We start from the raw sequence: 24,907 nt of genomic DNA on the forward strand, positions 1-24,907 counted from the left end.
CGCAAGGATCCTCGTGTCGGCACACGGCAAATAGATAGCAGATAGGGAGAAAAAGTTGGATCCAGCGTGGATGTATAAAACGGAAAAATCGTTCCAAGTTTAATTTATTTAAACTCTAAAAAATAGGACTTAGTTGAATTGAAAAATCTCATAGTCCTTATTCATTAGCTATGAATAAGGACGCAAGAAGCGTCTGAAACGCGTAGGCGCACTTTACATACGATATTTCTCCTTATACTATGGGATTTTTCAATTCAACTAAGTCCTATTTTTTAGACTTTAAATAAATTAAACTTGGAACGATTTTTCCGTTTTAAACATCCACGCTGGATCCAACTTTTTCTCCCTATCCACTTTATGAGGTCTTTGTCTTTGGTGGCACAAACTGGGCACAACATAGTGTGCGCTAAAATAGTATATCAGCGTAAAATTTTACACCCCTTAAAATGCCTTAAGGGGTGTAGTTTCCAAAATAAGGATAACATCTAAGGGCTTTGTTTTACTATTTGAACTCAGAGCCCTGCAATTTTGGGTCAATAATCTGAAAATTTAAAATGTCCAAGTTTTATCCGAAAAAATTTAACTTTTCAATTTCATGGTCTAATTCCACTAAATTCAGTAAAACCTGTGGGTTCAAAATACTCACTATACCCCTCTATAAATTCCTTGAGGGGTGTAGTTTTCCAAATGAGGTCACTTTGGGGGTTTTCTATTGTTTTGGTCCCGCAGGAGCTTTGCAAATGTGACATGGCGCCGCAAACCATTCCAGCAAAATTTGAGCTTCAAAAGTCAAATGGTGCTCCTTACATTCCTGCCGTGTGTCCAAACAGCAGTTTATGACCACATATGGGGTATTTCTGTGCTCAGAAGAGGTTGCTTTACAATTTTTAGGGTGCTTTTTCCTCCTTTATTGTAAAAATTGTAAAAATCTGAACTAAAACTGCATTTTATTAGAAAAACTTAGATTTTCATGTCATGGCTTAATTCCACTAAGATTAGCAAAAAAAACCTGTAGGGTCAAAATGCTCACTATACCCCAAAATAAATTCCTTGAGGGGTGTTGTTCCCACAACTTGGGTCACTTTTGGGGGTTTTCCACTGTTTTGGCCCCTCAGGGGCTTCGCAAATGGCACCCGACAACAATTGCAGCAAAACTTGAGCTCCAAAAGCCAAATGGCATTTCTTCCCTTCTGAGCCCTGCCGTGTGTCCAAACAGCAGGTTATTACCACATATGGTGTATTTCCGTAATCGCAAGAAATTGCTTTACAAATGTTGGGGTGTTTTTTTCTCCTTTATGCCTTGTAAAAATTTAGCATTTCTATGTTTTATTGGAAAAAATTTAGATTTAAATTTTCACGGCCTCCTTCCACTAAATTCAGGAAAAAAACCTCAAAATGCCCACTTTACCCCTTGATAAATTCCTTGAGGGGTCTAGTTTGCCAAATGTTGTCTTTTTGGGGGTGTTTCCACAATTTTGGCCCCATAAGACCTCTTCAAACCTGACACGGTGCCTAAATATATTCTAATAAAAAGGAGGCCCCAAAATCCACTAGATGCTCCTTTGTTCCTAGGCCTGTGCTTCTGCCCAGTAGCACACTAGGGCCACATGTGGGAAGTTTCTAAAAACTACAGAATCTGGGCAACAAATATTGAGTTTCAATTCTTCTGTGTTACAGGAAAAAATGGATTATTACAGATTTTCTGAAAAAAAATTAATAATGAAATTTGTAAATTTCACCGCCACTTTGGATTCCTGTGAAACGCCTAAAGGGTTAAAAAACTTTCTAAATGCTGTTTTGAATACTTTGAGGGATGCAGTTTCTAAAATGGGGTGATTTATGGGGTGATATATAGGGCCCACAAAGCCACTTCAGAACAGAACTGGTCGCTAAAAAAAAAAGGCTTTTGAAATTTTATTGAAAATGCGAGAAATTGCTGCTAAAGTTATAAGCCTTGTAACCAGTGGCGTAACTACCACGATAGCAGATGTGCGGCTGACGGGGCCTGCGGCATGTGGGGGCCCGTGCCGCCAGCTGACACGCCCCTCCCCATGCCTGGTGGCGCCGCTAGCAGTTGTTATCGCTGCTACAACGGTAGCAACGCCGCTACGGAGCCCGCACCTCCCAACCCTAACATTTACGGGCCGGGAGCACGGGCCACCTCATGCTCGGTGGCATCGCTAGCACCGGAGTGGGCCCCGGTGCTAATGACAGCCACATTCACTTGTATCTGCATCCTCTGGATTTAGATACAAATGAATATCATAGGCTGCAGGCCACTTTAGGCCTGCAGCCTGTAAGGCGCTGGGAAGACTCCCTGCACAGGCAGGCGTGATGACATCACTGTATCCCGCTGGTCTGCGCATGTGTCTCGACCGGAGCCTGTGCAGCGCTCCGCCGTCGTGGGAACGGGGCAAGGTAAGTGTAATATATATTTTTTGAGGGGGCTGTGTGGCACTATATACAAGGTGAGTTGCAGGGTGGCACTATATACAAGGGGGAAGAAGGGTCAGTGGCGTAGCTGTAGGGGTTGCAGCGGTCGCAATTGCGACCGGGCTCTGGATACAGGGGGCCCGCGGCCCCCCGCACCACATCAATAAAAAGTTACTATAGTAACTGGGGCCGCGGGACCCTGTTACTATAGTAACTACAGTACTTACCTTCCTGCTTCCGGAGCGCAGCGGAGGTCCTGACGTCACAGAGCTGTGCGCAGCGCATGACATCACAATGCTATGTGCCGCGCAAAACATCCTGATCCTGGATAGAGTCAGGAGCTCTGCTGCAGCTGAAGATGAGGGTAAGATTAATATCCCTGTCTGCTGAAGCTGATTGGCGTGGTCTGACTCCCGGGACCCCGTCAATGAGCAGTTTTGAAGGGGCCGCAGTCGGCGATTCACAGTGTGAGTAAGTAAGGGAAATGAAGGGGAAGCTGCTCTCGTACGAGCGCTGCGGCCCCTTCAAAACTGCTGATTGGCGTGGTCCTGGGAGTCGGACCCTGACCCATCAGCTATTGATGGCCTATCCTGAGGATAGGCCATCAAAGTTCAGGACTGGACAACCCCTTTAAGCCTACGATGTAGCAGGCTTAGAGGGTCCATGAGACAGCATCACAGATTGTGTGATGCTGTCTGCTGGGCCCTGTATATAAGCCTACCACACGGTAGGTTTAGATACAGGGCCCCAGCAGACAGTAATCTTATACTGTATTAGATTACTGTCTGCTGGGGCCCTGTATCTAAGCATCTTACCATAACCACATGGTAAGCTTAGATACATGGCCCATATGTGAAACTATCTGTTGGACCCTGTATCTAAGCCTATCACATGGTAAGCTTAGATACAAGGCTCCAGCAGACAGTAATCTTATGCTGTATAAGATTACTGTCTGCTGCACCCTGTATCTAAGCCTACCTTGACAGACAGTATCACACATGGGCCCTGTATCTAAGCCTACCACATGTGTTACTAATAGTCTTTGTTGTGTTTGTGGTTTTTTTACAGGTTCGGTCATTGGACTACATCGGATTCGAGGACTACTACGAAGATGGATTTTTTATTATCAATAAATAGTTAATGAGGGTTGTGTGGGTTTTTTTTTATTTCAATAAAAAAAAAAAATTCTATGTCTTTGTGTTTTTTTTTAAACTATATTTCTACCGTCTTAGTAATGACCGCCGGCTGATTGACAGCATCCACATTACTAAGGCGGGGCTTAGTATTAGCCGGTGCAGAGGCTAACACTAACCCCATTATTACCCCGGTACACAGCGCCAACAGGGGTGCTGAGAAAAGCCAGGTACGATCCAGTACCTGTTCATCTGTAGTGATGGTCAGGTGATGGGACAACCGCAGGCTGGTATTATAAGGCTGGGACAGGCCACAACAGTGGCCCTCCCCACCCTGGGAATGCTAGCCTGCTGCTGCTTTATTGTATCTGGCTGGTTATGAAAAATGGGGGGGACCCCACGTCATTTAAAAAAATAAAAATAATTGGAAAGAACGATGTGGGGTCCTCCCCAATTCTCATAACCAGCCAGATACAACACAGCAGCACCCTAGCATTACCAGGGTGGGGAGGGCCACTGTATTTGGCCTTCCCAAGCCTAATAATACCAGCCTCCGGCCGCCGCGAGGCCCGACCATCACTACAGATGGTCGGGTACTGGTTCATACCCTGCTCTTCCCAGTACCCCTGGTACCCCCAATGTCAGCGAGCTAGGCCCTATATCTAATCCTATCATGTGTGATACAGTCTGCTGAGCTGTGTATCTAATCCTATCATGTGTGATACTGTCTGCTGAGCCACTGTATCTAATCCTATCCATACTTTATAGGGTCGTAGTGCTAAAGATATGCTGCCATACATACATACACACACACACACATACACACACACACACACACTCATATATATATATACACAAACACACACACATATATACAGTGAAGGAAATAAGTATTTGATCCCTTGCTGATTTTGTAAGTTTGCCCACTGTCAAAGACATGAACAGTCTAGAATTTTTAGGCTAGATTAATTTTACCAGTGAGAGATAGATTATATAAAAAGAAAAACAGAAAATCACATTGTCAAAATTATATATATTTATTTGCATTGTGAACAGAAAAAGAAGTATTTGATCCCCTACCAACCATTAAGAGTTCAGCCTCCTCCAGACCAGTTACACGCTCCAAATCAACTTGGTGCCTGCATTAAAGACAGCTGTCTTAAATGGTCACCTGTATAAAAGACTCCTGCCACAGACTTAATTAATCAGTCTGACTCTAACCTCTACAACATGGGCAAGACCAAAGAGCATTCTAAGGATGTCAGGGACAAGATCATAGACCTGCACAAGGCTGGAATGGGCTGCAAAAATAAGACGCTGGGTGAGAAGGAGACAACTGTTGGTGCAATAGTAAGAAAATGGAAGACATACAAAATGACTGTCAATCGACATCGATCTGGGGCTCACCTCGTGGGGTATCCTTGATCCTGAGGAAGGTGAGAGCTCAGCCGAAAACTACACGGGGGGAACTTGTTAATGATCTCAAGGCAGCTGGGACCACAGTCACCAAGAAAACCATTGGTAACACATTACGCCGTAATGGATTAAAATCCTGCAGTGCCCGCAAGGTCCCCCTGCTCAACAAGGCACATGTACAGGCCCGTCTGAAGTTTGCAAATGAACATCTGGATGATTCTGAGAGTGATTGGGAGAAGGTGCTGTGGTGAGATGAGACTAAAATTGAGCTCTTTGGCATTAACTCAACTCGCCGTGTTTGGAGGAAAAGAAATGCTGCCTATGACCCAAAGAACACCGTCCCCACTGTCAAGCATGGAGGTGGAAACATTATGTTTTGGGAGTGTTTCTCTGCTAAGGGCACAGGACTACTTCACCGCATCAATGGGAGAATGGATGGAGCCATGTACCGCCAAATCCTGAGTGACAACCTCCTTCCCTCCACAAGGACATTAAAAATGGCTCGTGGCTGGGTCTTCCAGCACGACAATGACCCGAAACATACAGCCAATGCAAAAAAGGAGTGGCTCAAAAAGAAGCACATTAAGGTCATGGAGTGGCCTAGCCAGTCTCCAGACCTTAATCCCATCGAAAACTTATGGAGGGAGCTGAAGATCCGAGTTGCCAAGCGACAGCCTCGAAATCTTAATGATTTACAGATGATCTGCAAAGAGGAGTGGGCCAAAATTCCATCTAACATGTGTGCAAAGCTCATCATAAACTACAAAAAACGTCTGACTGCTGTGCTTGCCATCAAGGGTTTTGCCACCAAGTATTAAGTCTTGTTTGCCAAAGGGATAAAATACTTATTTCTCTGTGCACAATGCAAATAAATATATATAATTTTGACAATGTGATTTTCTGTTTTTTTTTAATATAATCTATCTCTCACTGGTAAAATTAACCTAGCCTAAAAATTCTAGACTGTTCATGTCTTTGACAGTGGGCAAACTTACAAAATCAGCAAGGGATCAAATACTTATTTCCTTCACTGTATATACACACAAACACACAATTTTTTTTGGGGGGGTATGTGTATTGGGGCTATTTCCCCTGACATTTTAAGTCCTTAGTGACGCCCCTGGCTGCTAGTGCTGCATTGTTGGGTCACTTAGGAGACCCAGCGATGCAGCTGAAATCTGCGGGCCGTCGGCCATGAGAAGTTTGCAGGGGGGGCCCAATAAGAACTTTTGCATCGGGGCCCATGAGCCTTTAGATATGCCCCTGAGCAGGGTGGCACTATATACAAGGGGGGGAAGCAGGGTGGCACTGTATACAAGGGGGGAGCAGAGTGGCACTGTATATAAGGGGGGGAAGTGTGGCACTGTATACAAGGGGGAGCAGGGTGGCACTATATACAAAGAAGAGGAGTAGGGTGGCACTATACACAAGGGGGAGCAGGGTGGCACTATATACAAGGGGGAGCAGGGTGGTACTATCTACAAAGGGAAGCAGGGTGGCACTCTATACAAGGATGGGAGCTGGGTGGCACTATATACATGGGGGAGCAGGGTGGCACTATATACAAGGGGGAGCAGAGTGGCACTATATACAAGGGGGGAGCAGGGTGGCACTATATACAAGGGGGAGCAGGGTGGCACTATATACAAGGTGGAGCAGGGTGGCACTATATACAGGGGTGAGCAGGTGGCACTATATACAAGGGGGGAGTAGGATGGCACTATATACAAGGGGGAGCAGGGTGGCACTATATGCAAGGGTGGGAGCAGGGTGGCACTATATACAAGGGGGGGCAGGGTGGCACTATATACAAGTGGGGAGTAGAGTGGCACTATATACAAGGGGGAGCAGGGTGGTACTATATACAAGGGGGAGCAGGGTGGCACTATATACAAGGGGGAGCAGGGTGGCACTATATACAAGGGGGAGCAGGGTGGCACTATATACAAGGGTGGGAGAAGGGTGGCACTATATACAAGGGGGGCAGTGTGGCACTATATACAAGGAGGGGGAGCAAGGTGGCACTATATACAAGTGGGGAGTAGAGTGGCACTATATACAAGGGGGAGCAGGGTGGTACTATATACAAGGGGGAGCAGGGTGGCACTATATACAAGGGGGAGCAGGGTGGCACTATATACAAGGGTGGGAGCAGGGTGGCACTATATACAAGGGGGGGCAGTGTGGCACTATATACAGGAGGGGGAGCAAGGTGGCACTATATACAAGTGGGGAGTAGAGTGGCACTATATACAAGGGGGAGCAGGGTGGCACTATATACAAGGAAGCTGGGTGGCACTATATACAAGGGGGAGCAGGGTGGCACTATATACAAAGGGGGCTGTGTGGCACTATACACAAGGGGGTGCTGTGTGGCACTACTTAGGGGGGCTGTGTGGCCCAATCTACAAGGATCAGTTTCTGGCACTATTTACAGGGTTCTGTGTATTGCACTATCTACAGGGGGCTGTCTGGCACTATATACAAGGGGAGGGCTGTGTGGCACTATATACTAGGGGGACTCTGTGGCACTATATACAAGGGGGCCGTGTGGCACTATATAGGAGGGCTGTGTGGCACTATACAGAAGGGGGATCTGTGTGGGACTATATACAAGGGGCTATGTGACACTACTAAGGGGGGGCAGTGTGGGACTACTAAGGGGCTGTGTGGCACTATCTACTAGGGGGCTGTATGGCACTATTTACAAGGGGGAGGGCTGTGGCGCTATCTACAGGGGGCTGTGTGTGGCACAATCTGCAGGGGTCTGTGTGGCACTTTCTACAGGTGTCTGTGTAGCACTATCTAGTAAGGGGCGGCTGTGTGGCACTATATACATAGGAGGGGGACTGTGTGGCACTATATACAGGGGGAGCTGTATGGTGCTATCTACAGGGGGTGATTTATGGCGATATCTACAGGTGGGCTGTATGGTAATGTCTACAAGTGGGAGGTGGAGGGCGCTATCTACAAGTGAGGTGTGACACTGTCTACAGGGGGGCTGTTTAGCACTGTCTACAGGGAGCACTATCTATAAGGGGGGCTGCATGTGGCACCTAGGGGGCAGTCAAAAGTTTGCTATAGGGCCCAGTCTTTCCCAGTTACGCCCCTGCTTGTAACCTCTTAGAAAAATGAAAAGGATGTTAAAAAAACGATGCAAACATAAAGTAGACATATGGGATATGTAAACTTGTAACTATTTTGTGTGGTATTACTATCTGTCTTACAAGCAGATGCATTTAAATTGAGAAAAATGCTAAATTTTACCACTATCTTAAAGTCCAAGGTGTTACGAGAAAACAATCTCAGAATCGATTAGATAGGTGAAAGTTTTCCAAAGTTATTACCACAAAAAGTGACACATGTCAGATTTGAAAAATGGGGCTGTGTCCTGAACATGCCAACTAGTCCACGTCCTTAAGGGGTTAAGCCTTGTCTCTGGTAGAGCTTTATGGGAACACAATTATGGCAGACCTGGGCCCTTCATTAGGCCCCAGGTCTGTTGGAGAGAGCTGTCACTATTGACCAAGGCATCTAAGGAGTTAAACGACCAGGATCCCTCTCATTGAAGTGAAGTGTGGGATGTAACATGCAGCCGACACTCACAACTTGTGGAGCGGACTCAGCGCATGAATACGCTCCATACTTTCCCTCCCGGCCTCCGTCGTATATATACGATGAAGGGGGAAAGTTTTAAATACATAAAACAGGAGTCATTTTGATGAAAATAAGTATGGCAATAAGTATTTAAAAAATGTCCCACATTTTCAAGAATGAGAAAGAAACAAATGACCGGTTCACTTTATCAATCAATCTGAAAGCAAATTACCATACCATATTTATCTCCATCTTCACCCTTTGCACTTATTCGTCTTCCAAGAACTTGAATGTGTTTCCCACTTGTTCTACTATAGAGCTGGTAGAGCCGAAGTTGCTTCCTGCTCACATCGTCTCTTCCTCTTGTTTGATTTTCCACATGAATGCGAAAGTCCACGTTTTCCTCAGCAGCAAACATCTAATGAAAAAATATAAGCAAAAATTAAGTTTATATTTATCACACATTGGTTCCTTATAACACATTTTACTTTACCTTACTGTACATTAAAACATAAACTGAATCTGTACAGCTGGCCATTTAATCTGAAAACTTTTGATGCCATATTTTTATGTTATTTGTGTTTTTTAGCATACTAATAATTTTTCTAATATAGTTTTATTAAACATTTAGATTTATTTTTATCCACTATACATAAAAGCTTTATAGTGCCTCTGTAAGCCGAATCCGTCTGTCAGCTGGATTGGCGGCTCAACTGACAGCGGCTCCTGTGTGCCTCTGACAAACAATCTAACCCTAATACTGATCAAATCTAAGTTGATCAATTTAGATTTTAATTGGTATTAGGGTTAGATTGTGTCTCAGACGCACACAGGAGGTGCTGTCAGCCAAGCAATCTGCCCAGCTGACTGACGGATTCGGCTTACAGCGGTATTAGGGTTAAGGCGGATTCAGACGAACGTGTTTTGCATCCGTGCCGGCCGCGTGGATTTCACGCGGCTCGCGCGGACCTAGAGAAGTCTATGGGGCAGTGCAGACAGTCAGTGAGTTTTGCGCAGCGTTAGTCCGCTGCGTAAAATTCGCGACATGTTATATATGCCGGCGTTTTTCGCTCATCACGCACCCATTGAAGTCAATGGGTGCGTGAAAATCACGCATGCCCCATGGAAGCACTTCCGTGGGACAAGCGTTATTCGCGCAATAACAGTAAAATAATGAATGTAAACAGAAAAGCACCACGTGCTTTTCTGTTTACAAACATCCAAGCGGAGTGTCATAAAGATGGCGACTGCGCGAAAAGCACGCAGCCGCGCATCCATATGAACAGGGCACACGGAGCTGTCAAGTGCCTTTTGCGCACGCAAAACGCAGCGGTTTTTGCGCGCGCAAAAACGGCACGTTCGTCTGAATCTGCCATTAGATTGTAAGGCTGGGTTCACACGACCTATTTTCAGGCGTAAACGAGGCGTATTATGCCTTGATTTACGTCTGAAAATACGGCTACAATACGTCGGCAATCATCTGCCCATTCATTTGAATGGGTTTGCCGACGTACTGTGACGACGACCAGTAATTTACGCATCGTCGTTTGACAGCTGTCAAACGACGACGCGTAAAATGACTGCCTCGTCAAAGAAGTGCAGGGCACTTCTTTGCAACGTCATTTGAGCCGTTTTTCATTGAAGTCAATGAAGAACAGCTCAAGATTACGGGCGTCAAAGACGCCTCGCATAATGCGAGGAGGAGCTTTTACGTCTGAAACGACGCAGCTGTTTTCTCCTGAAAAGTCTGTCTTTTCAGACGTAAAACCAGTTCTCGTGTGCACATACCCTTAGATCGTTATGCAGCTTCTATGTAAAGTAGATACATAGAAGTTATAGCACTAAAAAGAAATACAATTTGCAACAAAACTGTATCAGAAAATGATTAGTATGCAAAAGCACATACGTTATTTAAAAAAATGTCATCAAAGGTTTTCATAGCCTTAAACCCATTGCCACTGAAGCTAGTTTTGACCTTCCTAACAGCCTCATTTTTCATATCTGACATGTGTCACTTTACGTGGTTATAATTTTGTAGTACTATTACTTATCCAAGCGATTCTGAGATTTTTTTGTCGTGACATATTTTAGTTTATGTTAGTGGTAACATTTGGTCAATACATTCAGTGTTTATTTGTGAAAAACACTAAAGCTTAGAGAAAAATTGAAAAATTAGCATTTTTCTAAATTAAAATGTATCTCTTTGTAAGTCAGATAGTTGTTACAAACCAAAATACTATTTTACATTTCCCCTATGTGTACTATACAGATGTAGCCATCTTTGTCTTGACTTTTTTAACGCATTAAGTACACAGTGGCAAGAAACCTTAATTGACTTATTCAATGGCTTTTGTTGTGTGATATCACACAACAAGTTACAAGAGTCAAGATAAACTTGGCTACATGTGTATGTTGGCATCATCTTTTGAACGTCCTTTTATTTTTCTAAGACGTTACAAGGCTTATAACTTTACCAGCAATTTTTCACATTTTAAAAAACATTTTTTAAACCTTTTTTGTTATTGACCAATTCAGGTCTTAGGTGGCTTTGAAGGGTTTGTATGTCAGAATTCCACTATAAATCACGACATTTTGAAAGTTTTATTTTTTACTCGGAATGAAAGAAAAGCAAAAATGAAATTTGAAAAGTTAATTTATTTTGCAGATATTCAATTTTACTCTTACTTTTTTCTGTAAACTCAATATTTATTACCATGATTTTGAAGAAATTACCCATATGTAGCCCAAGTGTGCTACTTGACGGAAACACAGGCCTTAGAAATGAAAGAGCACCTTGTGGATTTTGGGGCCACCTTTTTATTAGGATGCTTTCTAGGCACCACTATAGGTTTGCAGAGTCCTTGAAGTGCCAAAATATGAGAAACACCCTAAAACATTTTGGGAACTGCACCCCTAAGAATTTTATCTGGGTGTGTAGTGAGCATTTTGACTTCACAGGTGTTTCATAGATTTTATTAAAATTGGGCTGCGAAAATGAAAAAATATTTTTTCCAATAAGATATTGTTTTTGCTCAAAATTTTTAATTTCCACAAGAAAAAGAAAAAAGCTGCCCAACATTTGTAGAGTAATTTCTCCGTAGTACGGCAATACCACATATGGGGGAAGGAGGGCCATTTGGCTTTTGGAGTTCAGATTTTGCTGGATTAGTTTCTGTGCGTCATATCACATTTACAGAGCCCCTGAGGTAACAGTATAGTGTAAACCCCTGGGAAGTGACTCCATTTGAGAAGCTGCAATCCTTGAGGAATTTCTCTAGGGGTATAGTGAGAATTTTAAACACACAGGTTCTTTGCCTAATTGATTAGAATTGGCCCTTGAAAATTAAAAACATATAACAAAACGACCATCACAGACATCATTATAAAATGAATACAAATTATCAATATAAATATGTTTATGCCCATAGTATACAAAGACATGACCAGTTCTGTAAAGATTGGATGTATTGGAATAACTCTGTTTATGCCATACCACTCCCTTTCTAGTACATTGTCTGTTATATACATCTTTTTTCGTTATGATGGCCTGTATATGTTCTTCACAGCATTTCTTTTACTTATATTTCTTTTATTATCCATATTATTTTGATATGCATTTTCTCAAAATGTTAAAACTCATGGAATTAACTATGTAATTATTATTTAAAACTTTAATAGTTCACTTCTACCTGTAAGTATGTAAAGGGAAGTGTGCCTTTTATATATATATGTATATATATATAAAATCCCTAATAAATCATGAACCGGGACTGTAGAGACACAGCCCTGGTCATGAGAGATTGCCTCAGGCAAAGCAGAACAATTAGCCATTGTCCTGCTTTGACTAATAGAGGGAGACAGGATATACTATCTGTGATCTCCTGCCTCCATACTCTGCGGAGGGGGGAGACGGAGAGGCAGTTGGGCGGGTGTCCTGCGATGCACTTGTGCACCGCAATACATCCACGGTGAATTGAATTTCCCGCTTGCGGGCTTTCGCCACTCGCCCCTATTTATGAGCAAACCAGCAGGGTTTAAATAGCCCTACGTCAGTACGCTCAGTAGTGAATCCTTCCTCCCCCACCACTCCACCGACGAGCTACATACCTGCTCTCCAGCTCCACCATGGACCTCTCCCCTCCTGCCCTGCCTGCCTCCTGCTCTCCGGCTCCACCAATGGACTCCTGCACGCACGCTCCCAGCACCAATGAGACAAAGTATCTACATGCAGCATATGCTGCATGTAACCCTTTCTCCCTCTGGACAAACGAGCATTCCTACCTCTCTCCCCCTACACTTAACCCTTGCTTCTCCCCCCTACACAACGAGCTGGTGCCCCTGAGTTAACCCTCTCCCACCTGCCTACACATCCCCTGAAACACCCCTAGTAAACCCTTTCCCACCTGCCTGACATCCCTAGTTAGCCCTTTCCCACCTGCCTGATATCCCTGCTTAACCCGTCACCTACCTGAACATCCATCCCCTGGTTAAACCTTTACCTACCTGCACCTCCCCTGGTACGCATCCCTGGTTAACCCTTTCCCACCTGCCTGCATATTACGTGCATATCCCCTGTTCCAATTGTTAACCCTTTACCTGCCTATCCCCTGGTAACCCATTATCTTAACCCTTAGTGTACAGGAACAGTTATATTTAGCAGGGAGTGGGACAGAAATAGTGAGCGTGTATGTATTGCAATGTAACTAATATGTATGTTTAGATAAGTGGATGATGGTATTGTGATACCTTGTGTATACCGCGCCACGTGTAGTGTCCGTGTATTCCATACATATTAAGTTGTTATGTGTATTCGGATACACTGATACTATACTTCGATTATTTACTGTGTTTCGTGTATTTTATATCTAAGTATTATTTACTGTGTGTATTAATAGTTACATAGTTACATAGTTACATAGTTTGTACGGTTGAAAAAAGACACATGTCCATCAAGTTCAACCAAGGGATGGGAAAGGGGAAGAGGGATGGGAAAGGGGAAGTAAAAAATCTCTACACATAGGAGTTAATATTTTTTTGTTCTAGGAAATTATCTAAGCCTTTTTTAAAGCCATCTCACAGTAAAGAAGGCTTGTCGCCTCTGCAGGTTGAACCTTTCTTTTTCCAGACGGAGGGAGTGCCCCCTTGTTTTTTTAAGGGGTTTTACATGGAACAGGATTTCACCATATTTTTTGTATGTGCCATTCATATATTTATATAAGTTAATCATGTCCCCCCCTTAGTCGTCTTTTCTCAAGGCTAAATAGGTTCAGTTCTTTTAATCTTTCCTCATAACTTAGATTCTCCATGCCCCTTATTAGCTTCGTTGCTCTTCTTTGTATTTTTTCCAACTCCAGGGCATCCTTTCTATGAACTGGAGCCCAGAACTGGACTGCATATTCTAGATGAGGCCTCACTAATGCTTTGTAAAGTGGTAATATTACATCCCTGTCCCGCGAGTCCATCCCTCTTTTGATACACGACAATATTTTGCTGGCCTTTGAAGCAGCTGATTGACACTGCATGCTGTTATTTAGTTTATGATTTACAATTACACCCAGATCCTTCTCATCAAGTGACTCCCCCAGTGTAGCTCCCCCTAGGACATATGATGCATGCAGGTTGTTCGTACCCAGGTGCATAACTTTACATTTATCTACATTAAACTTCATTTGCCAAGTGGACGCCCAAACACTTAGTTTGTTTAAATCTGCCTGCAATTCACAAACATCTTCCATAGTCTGAACTATATTGCATAGCTTGGTGTCATCTGCAAAAATTGAAATAGTGCTATTAATCCCATCCTCTATATCATTAATAAATAAGTTGAATAATAGTGGTCCCAGCACTGAACCCTGGGGTACACCACTTATAACCGGTGACCATTCAGAGTAGGAATCATTGACCACAACTCTCTGGATACGGTCCTTGAGCCAATTCTCAATCCCATTACAAACTATACTTTCTAAACCTATAGTCCTTAATTTACCCATTAGATGTCTATGAGGGACAGTGTCAAATGCCTTTGCAAAGTCCAAAAACACTATATCCACAGCGGCCCCTCTGTCTAGGCTTCTGCTTACCTCTTCATAAAAACAAATCAGGTTGGTTTGACAGCTTCTGTCCTTTGTAAAACCATGCTGGCTGTCACTTATAATACTATTTATTGTCACATAATTCTGTATATAGTCCCTCAATAGCCCCTCAAACATTTGCCCCACAATTGATGTTAAGCTTACTGGTCTATAATTACCTGGCGAAGACCTAGAGCCCTTTTTGAAAATAGGCACCACATTTGCCCTGTGCCAGTCCCTTGGCACTATACCAGTCATGAGAGACACTCTAAATATTATGAAGAGGGGGACAGAAATAACTGAACTAAGTTTCTTAAGAACTCTAGGGTGTAACCCATCTGGTCCCCGGGCCTTGTGTACATTTATTTTATTTAATTTAGCTTGCACCATATCTACATTCATCCAATTCAGTATATCAACTGATATATTAACAGCACCGGCAGTGGCTACATCAGCTGCTCCTTCTTCTGTTGTATATACAGAGCGAAAGAACCCATTTAGTAACTCTGCCTTCTCTTGATCCCCTGTGACCAACTCCCCATTACAACTATCTAAGGGTCCTACATGTTCAGACCTTGGCTTTTTTGCATTTATATGCTTGAAGAATTTTTTAGGATTTGTTTTACTATCCTTGGCCACCTGCCTTTCATTTTGTATTTTTGCTGATTTTATTATCTTTTTACAGATTTTATTAAGCTCTTTATATTTTACAAAGGCTACAGCTGTACCCTCAGATTTGTATTTTTTAAATGCCCTTTTTTTGTCATGTATTGCCCTTTTTACAGAAGGTGTAAGCCATGTGGGGTTTAATTTTAGTCGTTTATACTTGTTACCTGTAGGAATAAATTTTGCACTATAATTACCCAAAGTAGATTTGAAAATCTCCCATTTATCATTTGTCCCATTATTTAACATTAGTTCTTCCCAGTCTATATCCTGAATTGCAGCCCTCATCCTGGGGAAATTGGCCTTCTTAAAATTAAGTGTTTTTGCCCTCCCAGCCTGTGTTTGTTTTTTACAGTATAGGTAAAATATAACTATATTATGATCACTGTTACCAAGGTTTTCACGAACATTGACATTCCCAACAAGCTCTGCATTATTATATAAAATTTTCCTGCAACAGGTTGAGGAAATGTCTCCCCTTTGCAGTTGAAGCCGATCCATGACACCAATTAATATCCCGATAATTAAAATCTCCCATTATCACAACAGTACCCGCCTGTGCAGCCCGCTCCATCTGTTTATATATTTGACCTTCTATCTCTTCAGTTATATTGGGGGGTCTATAGATTACACCAAAAGTAATTTTTTCAGTGTTTACCTCCCTTTGTAATTCCACCCACAAGGTTTCAACCTCCTCACAATCTTCACCCTCTAATGTCTCATTTACACTCACCTTCATATCGCTTCTCACATACAGACATACACCACCACCTTTCCTATTTGCCCTGTCTTTCCGAAACAGTATAAAACCCTGGAGATTTACAGCCCAATCATGTGAAGAGTCCATCCATGTTTCAGCAACACCAACTATATCTTTATCTTCTTCCAGTATCAAGGCCTCCAGCTCCCCCATTTTGCTTGCTAGACTTCTGGCATTTGTGAACATACACTTTAACTTGCCTTTAAATGTTTCACCTTCAGTATCAGAAATGTGATTATTTGACATTTGGGCCTTTTTATTTTCACTGCTGTTTTGTAACGAAAGGATCTCCTTATCTTGTTGCCTAGTCCTCTCCCCACCGTCTGTTTCTCCCCCCACCAATATAGTCTGACCCCTCTCTAACCTAACTACCCCTTTATTTTCTACATTGGCCTCCCTCCTCAGCCCTAGTTTAAACACTCCGCCACCCCAGCTAGAATTCTCTCCCCCAGCACAGCGGACCCCCTTCCATTTAGGTGCAAATCATCTGCAGAATACAGTTTGTACCCCAATGAAAAGTCAGCCCAGTGCTCTAGGAACCCAAAGCCTTCTCCTCTACACCAAGACTTAAGCCATGCATTTAACTCCCTGAGCTCCCGCTGTCTTTCCTGTGATGCGCATGGCACAGGCAGTATTCCTGAGAATACAACCTTGGAGGTCCTTCCCTTCAGCTTGTAGCCTAGTTCTTTAAAATTATTCTTAAGGCTCCTCCACCTACCATTTATTCTGTCGTTGGTACCGACATGGACCACAACAGCTGGATCATCACCAGCCCCTCCAAGCAATTTGTCCACCCGTTCCACCACATGCCGAACCCTGGCACCAGGCAGACAGCAAGCCATTCGGTTGAGGCGGTCTTGGCGACAAATTATTCTATCCGTCTTCCTGATTATAGAATCCCCTACAACTATCAATTGTCTTGGCTTACCTGCATTACCATCCCGCCGACTACTAGCTGGGCTGTTCTCCCGGCTGTTAGGGAGATCAGTATCCACTAGGGCTGCCATTTCTGAGACTGACACCCTCGCATCATCACCCAATAATATTACCTTTATTTACTATGCAGTCGTATACACGTAGAAGCAAAGCAATTAGATTAATGTTAATACAGGAAAAAGGTAGGGGAGCAAGGCATAACCCTAGTAACCCTAATATAAAGGAGGTAGTAAGAGTGGGTGACACTTGCCAGTGAATCCCACTATTATTACAAGCCCTTTTACATTGGCGAGCCAGCCCAAACTGTTGTCAATTTTATTTCTGTGTTTTGTACAATAAAATTGTGTTAATACGTGAACTAAGATAGGCGGAGAGGCGTGGACAGTTAATGTATGAACACAGTGAAGTGTTATGTTATACTGTGCACATAGACCTTGAAGTTTGGACGAGAAATACAGTTTTATTTAGGGCTTAAGACACGATAAAATTAAGAACAGCGAACCTAGTTATTTATTGTTATTTTTCTAAGGTATTCACGTCTTTTATTTACTTTGCGGCGTGCTGTTCTACGGTGACGAATCATCTGGTGAGCGAGCAACACATACAGAAGAGTTTGCAGAAGTATCGACGTCGGTGTCCTTGGGGTGAAGTCCAGCTGGTCGGGAAAAGGCGTTCCGGTAGAAAAGGACCTTTTCCAAAGCAGCAGGGGACAAGGAGGACAACGTAGACTGAGATGATTTCTGAAACAGTGAGTATGGACTTCTCCACACTTAAACACCTCACCAAAAACAGTAAATTTAATCCAGTAACACCCACAACATATAAGTCAGCAGGAATGCTGTGGTCCACTCTGCTGGATGAGGCTTATGCACATGATAAGATGTGCACTAGCAAGTGGAGTGTTTTTAATAAAACCTCCAAACGGCTCCACATGCTCGCTAAACTTATCTGTGTTTATGACGAGACGTGGAAGCCTGAAAACACAGAAATGAAGAGTGATTCCCCAAATTCTCACTGCCAGTGTTGTGTCAATTATGTGTCAATTATGTCAATTATGTGAAGCGGGTTTGTGCTTTGCAGACACAACTGGCAGAGAATGCCCAATGTAAGGGCTTATTCACACGAACGTATAATACGTCCGTGCTACGCGTGTGATTTTCACGCGCCTCGCACGAACCTATGTTACTGAATGGGGCCGTTCAGACTGTCAGTGAATTTAACGCAGCGTATGTCCGCTGCATGAAACTCATGACATGTCCTATATTGAAGTCAATGGGGGCGTGCAAATCGCGCTTGGCACACGGAAGCACTTCCGGGTGCCGCGCGTGATGCACGCTACAGTAGTAAAAACTATGAATGAAAACAGAAAAGCACCACGTGCTTTTCTGTTTGTAAATATAAAAACAGAGTGTCATCATGATGCCGGCTGCGTGAAAATCACGCAGCCGCGCATCATATGCTGATGACACACAGACCTTTTGCACGCCTAAAATTGATAGAGATAAGCAGATTTGCATGCTGGAATCGGAGGTGATAGATTTGAGAAATCATGGTGATGATATTGATGCATAGCTCACTGAGTTTTACGCTGTGATCAATGCATTTAAAGATAAGACGGCATCTACGGATGCGATCATTGCCAAGTTGAATGATGAGCTTGCTGCTAGGTCACAACTGGTAGCCAGTATGCAAAATATCATAAAGGATTTTTCAAAAATGTTACCGACCTTAACCCCTTAACGCTCAGTGACGTACTATTCCGTCATGGAAACCGCCCTGTTCGCGCTCCATGACGGAATAGTACGTCACGGGAGTAACGGCCATTTCGGCCGTCCTCCCGACACATACAGGAGCTGTGACAGCTGCTGTCTCATACAGCAGCTGTCACAGCTCCTACAGCGGGGACCGATCGCTGTGTCCCCGCTGATTAACCCCTGAAAAGCCGTGTTCAATAGCGATCACGGCTTTTTAGGGGTTAAGCTGCCATCGCCGACCTGCTACACAATAGCGGCCGGCGATGGTGACTATGGCAACCGGACACCAAACAATGGCATCCGGCTATGCCATCCACAGAAGCCTAGTGGGTCCTGACAAAGTCAGGACCCACTATGCTTGCTGTCAGTGAGTAGCTGACAGCTCTAATACACTGCACTACGCATGTAGTGCAGTGTATTAGATTAGCTATCAGGGCCTCCTGCCCTCAAGTCCCCTAGTGGGACAAAGTAAAAAAGTTAAAAAAAAGTTAAAAAAAGATGTGTAAAAATAAGAAAATAAAAGATTTACAAGTAATAAAAGTAAAAATCCCCCCTTTTCTCTTATCAGTCCTTTATTATTAATAAAAATATATAAACAAACAAATAAACTATACATAATTGGTATCGCCGCGTCCGTAACGGCCTGAACTACAAAATTATTTCGTTATTTATCCCGCACGGTGAACGCCGTAAAAGAAAATAATAATAAACCGTACCACAATAACAATTGTTTGGTCACTTCACCTCCCAAAAAATTGAATAAAAAGAGATCAAAAAGTCGCATGTCCCTAAAAATGGTACTGATAGAAACGACAGTTCGTTACGCAAAAAATAAGTCCTCGCACGGCTTTATTGATGGAAAAATAAAACCGTTATGGCTCTTAGAATAAGGTAACACAAAAAGTGAATGATTGTTTACAAAACGTATTTTATTGTGCAAACGCCATAAGACATAAAAAAAACTATAAACATCTGGTATCGCCATAATCGTATCGCCCCGCAGAATAAAGTGAATATGTCATTTATAGCGCACGGTGCACGCTGTAAAAAAAATTGATTAAAAAAACAATAGTAGAATTGCTGTTTTTTAGTCACCACGCCACCTAAAAATAGAATAAAAACTGATCAAAAAGCCGCATGCACCCCATGAAAACTACAATGGATTCCTCAAGGGGTCTAGTTTTCAAAATGGGGTCACTTTTGGTGGTTTTCCACTGTTTTGGCAGCACAAGACCTCTTCAAACCGGACATGGTGCCTAATAAAAAGGATGCCTCAAAATCCACTAGGTGCTCCTTTGCTTCGGAGGCCGGTGCTTCAGTCCATTACCGCACTGGGGCCACATGTGGGATATTTATCAAAACTGCAGAATCTGGGCAATAAGCATTAAGTTGCGTTTCTCTGGTAAAACCTTTTGTGTTATAAAAAAAATGGTATAAAGAGGATTTTCTGACAAAAATTTTTTTTTAATTTCACCTCTACTATGCTCTAAATTCCTGTGAAACACCTAAAGGGTTCATAAACTTTCTAAATGCTGTTGTGAATACTTTGAGGGGTCTAGTTTCTAAAATGGGGTGTTTCATAGGGGTTTCTAATATATAGGTCCATCAAAGCAACTTCAGAACTGAACTGTAACCTAAAAAAAAATAAAAAATCAGGCAATACTTCGCTTCTTACATTATACTGATAATGAGCCGTGCCCACCCCGAGATGACCCCAGTTTTGACCGTTTGTATAAACGGAGACCCCTATTAGACCGTTTCAGTGCCCGGTTTTCCCAAGCATACACCCCCAAGAACTGTATTTCTATTGATGAGTCCTTGGTGGATTTTAAAGGGAGGCTTCAATTCCGCGAGTACCTGCCGGGTAAGAAGGCAAGGTATGGCGTGAAGATGTATGAGCTGTGCGAGAGTGTATCAGGGTATACCTACAGGTTTAGCATATATGAAGGGAAGGACACCAGTGCTCAGCCCCCAGAATGGCCCCCTTACTGGGAGTTAATGCAAAAATTGTGTAGGATTTGGTGCACCCACTGCTTGACCAGGGTTACCACCTCCACCTGGATAATTTTTATACCTGCGTCCCACTCTTCAACTGCCTCGCTTCCAGTCCTGTGGCATGCGGCACTGCTAGAAGAAATCTGAGAGGCCTCCCTAAGACTCTGCAGGGCAAACAAAAAGGGGTGAGCGCAGGGCACATTCTAGCAGCAACATATTGTGTGTCAAGTACAAGGACAAGAGAGATGTCACACCAGTACCCATGTACCTGTACGAGGTACCAGTACAGAGACCCCTAAACCAGACTGCATCCTGGACTACAATAGGCACATGGGAGGGGTGGACTTGTCAGATCAAGTCCCGAAGCCCTACAGCGCCATGCGGTGTGGTATAAGAAGCTGGCCGGGCACATCATACAGATGGCATTGTACAATGTGTACGTGCTACGTCGATGTACAGGCCAGAGGGGAACTTTCCTGGAATTTCAAGAGGTGATTATCAAGAACCTAATCTTTAGGGACCAGGAACGGGGGGGCACCAAGTACTTCTGGAAGCGAGGCCACACGTATCGTACCAGGGCGGCAACACTTTCCAGGAGAAGTTCCCCAAACTGCCAAGAAGGGAAAAAGTCAAAAGAGGTGCAAAGTCTGCTATAAGAGGGGTATAAGGGAGGACACAATATATCAATGTAACGCGTGTCCCGAAAAACCAGAGCTCTGTATGAAAGAGTGTTTTAAAATTTATCATACATCCCTTGTTTTATAATTTACCCCAATTCTACTTACCCTGATGCACTCCGCACAGCTTATCCCCCCTCGTCTTTCCCCTCTGAGCCCTGCTGTGTGCCCAGGCAGCTGATAACAGCCACATGTAGGGTATTGCCATACCCGGGAGAACCCACATTACAGTTTATGGGGTGTATCTCTCCGGTCAAAATGCTCACTACACCTCTAGATGAATGCCTTAAGGGTGTAGTTTTTAAAACGGGGTCACTTCTTGCGGGTTTCAACTGTACTGGTACCTCAGGGGCTTCTGCACACATGACTTTGCACGAGAAAATCCCCAGTAGGCCAAATGGTGGTCCTTTCGTTCTGAGCCCTCCCATGGGCCCAAACGGCAGTTTATCACCACAAATGGGGTATTGATGCACTCAGGACAAATTGCGCAACAGAATGGGGTATTTTATTTCTTGTGAAAATAAGAAATTTTCAGCCAAAACTACATATTATTGTAAAAAATTAATTTTGTTTTAATTCCAAGCCCAATTCAAATAAGTTCTGTGAAAAAACTATGGCGTCAAAATGGTCACAACACCCATAAATGAATTCCTTGAACGGGTGTAGTTTCCAAAATGGGGTCACTTCTGGTGGTTTTCTATTGCTTTGATACCTCTGGGGCTCTGCAAATGCGACATGGCACCCGAAAACCAAACCAGCAAAATCTGTACTCCAACAAACACATAGCGCTCCTTTCCTTCTGAGCCCTCCCATGGGCCAAAACAGCAGTTTATCATCACAAATGGGGTATTGCCGCACTCAGGACAAATTGGGCAACAAAATGTAGTATTTTATTTCTTGTGAAAATAAGAATTTTTGAGCTAAAACGACATATTATTGGAAAAAATAATTTTTTTTTTAATTCCCAGCCCAATTCAAATAAGTTCTGTGAAGAAACTATGGAGTCTAAATGGTCACAACACCCATAAATGAATTCCTTGAGGGGTGTAGTTTCCAAAATGGGGTCAGTTCTAGTGGGTTTCCATTGCTTTGATACCTCTGGGGCTCTGCAAATGCGAGATGGCACCCAAAAACCAAACCAGCAAAATCTGCACTCGAAAGAACACACAGCGCTACTTCACTTCTGAGGCCTCCCATGGGCCCAAACTGCAGTTTATCGCCACAAATGGGGTATTGCTGCACTCAGGAGAAATTGGGCAACAAAATGGGGTATTTTGTTCCCTGTGAAAATAAGAAATTTTGATAAAAAATTACATCTTATTGGAAAAAATGTAATTTTTTTCATTTCACAGCCCAATTCAAATAGGTGCTGTGAAAAAACTGTGTGGTCAAAATTGTAACAACAATCATATTTGAATTCCTTGAAGGGTGTAGTTTCCAAAATGGGGTCACTTCTGTGGGTTTCCATTGCTTTGTTACCTCTGGGGCTCTGCAAATGCAACATGGCACCCGAAAACCAATCCAGCAAAATCTGGACTCCAACAAACACATAGCGCTCCTTTCATTCTGAGCCCTCCCATGGGCCCAAACGGCAGTTTATCACCACAAATGGGGTATTGCCGCACTAAGGACAAATTGGGCAACAAAATGGGGTATTTTGTTCCCTGTGAAAATAATAAATTTTGATCACAAATGACATCTTATTGGAAAAAATTACATTTTTTTAATTTCACAGCCCAATTCAAATAGGTGCTGTGAAAAAACTGTGCGGTAAAAATGGTAACAACAACCATAAATGAATTCCTTGAGGGGTGTAGTTTCCAAAATGGGGTCACTATTTGGGGATTCCTACTGTTTTGGCACCTCAACACCTCTTCAAACCTGGCATGCTGCCTAAAATATATTCTAATAAAAAAGAGGACTCAAAATGCACTAGGTGTTTCTTTGATTCTAGGGCTTGTGTTTTAGTCCACGAGCGCAGTAGAGCCACATGTGGGACATTTCTAAAAACTACAGAATCTGGACAATAGCAATTTATCTTTTTTTTTAAGAAAATTTCAAAAGCCTTTTGTTTCTTAAAAATATGAGAAATTGCTGTTTATGTTCTAAGCCTTGTAAAAGAAAAATAAAATAATGTTCAAAAAACAATGCCAATCTAAAGTAGACATATGGGAAATGTGAACTAGTAACTATTTTGGGTGGTATAACGTCTGTTTTACAAGCAGATGCATTTAAATTCTGAAAAATTCTATTTTTTATACATTTTCCCTAAATTTTGCAATTTTTCACCAATAAACACTGAATACATCTTCCAAATTTTACCACTAACATAAAGCCCAATGTGTCACGAGAAAACAATCTCAGAATCGCTTGGATAGGTTTAAGCATTCCGACGGTATTACCACATATAGTGAAATATGTCAGATTTGCAAAATGGGCTCTGAGCCTTAAGGCAAAAACAAGGCTGTGTCATTAAGGGGTTAAAGTCACAGACTGATTCCGCTGTAAGTTTGCCCTCTACAGGGCAAAAAGGGGGAAGTAGAAAGATTGATGGATCAGATGTCTCAAATCGTGATCCCATCCAGAAACCTGAAGGTAACACTGTTACGAAAGTGTTTTTACGCAAATGTAAGTACATGCTAATCAGAATTGCGTCCCTAGCCATGCAGAACTTTATCATTTACTGTTGACTGTCCTAAGTCCAGCAGAGCATGTACTATTAAATGTTTTGCATGTGCTGGCTCAGGCCATATTGCTAAGTACTGCAAATCTTTGGGTACTAAGAAATGTGGTCCTGTTAAATGTTTTAAATGTGGTCAAATGGGACATATTGCTAGGAACTACCACGGTATAAGCAACAGTGGAAAGCCTAATGAAATGGCAATAGAAAATGGCCACATTACATCAAATGGTGGATTTAGGCAAGGACAAAATGGAGTGTCTTTTGAGCCTTATGTGCTCCACAATGTGCTGAATGGTCGAAATGACCAATCACAACTGGGGAGAAGTTTAGAAAGTAGGCCATACATGACATGTTCACAGTGAGGTGTTATCTCTCTGATGTCTGTACTGTGTGTTTATGGTCTGTTGTGTTTGTCCCCTAGTTGTCCTTTTATTTTCATTTATGTTTTCAATTGTGTTTTCATTTGTGTTTTCATTTTGTGGTTCCTTCACAGATTCTATTGTGGTATATCCCTGGTTATCAGTAATGTGTATTTATAATATATGGGTGCTGTCTATATTTATAATACATAATAAGAAAGCCACTCCAGGAAAATAACTGGTGAATCAGCCATTGGATAGTGGTGTATTTGCTCGTTAACGAATTTACATCTATAGTCGCAAAATGATTTAATTGCTCTCTATTTAGGATATAATGTTGAAATTGGTATTATACTGTGAACTCAGGTAGAGAGGTGCGGGCAGGTAACATAAGTTCACAGTGTAGTGTTTTATGTTATACTGTATA

General features: G+C 42.7%; 1 protein-coding gene across 1 annotated transcript in view; it reads right to left on the bottom strand.

Moving 5' to 3' along the window:
- FGF18 (fibroblast growth factor 18) overlaps positions 1–9,117 on the bottom strand; it is a 262,832-nt gene extending 253,715 nt beyond the window's left edge. The window contains exons 1-2 of the mRNA XM_075859367.1: positions 9,073–9,117; positions 8,817–8,997 (exon numbers count right to left, since the gene is read on the bottom strand). Of these exons, the coding sequence (XP_075715482.1) occupies positions 8,817–8,997; positions 9,073–9,117 (226 nt within the window). The remainder of the gene's footprint in view (positions 1–8,816; positions 8,998–9,072) is intronic.
- Between the last annotated feature and the right edge of the window lie 15,790 nt (positions 9,118–24,907).

This window comes from Rhinoderma darwinii, chromosome 3, assembly GCF_050947455.1.
Source record: "Rhinoderma darwinii isolate aRhiDar2 chromosome 3, aRhiDar2.hap1, whole genome shotgun sequence".
Taxonomy (NCBI): Eukaryota; Metazoa; Chordata; class Amphibia; order Anura; family Rhinodermatidae; genus Rhinoderma; species Rhinoderma darwinii.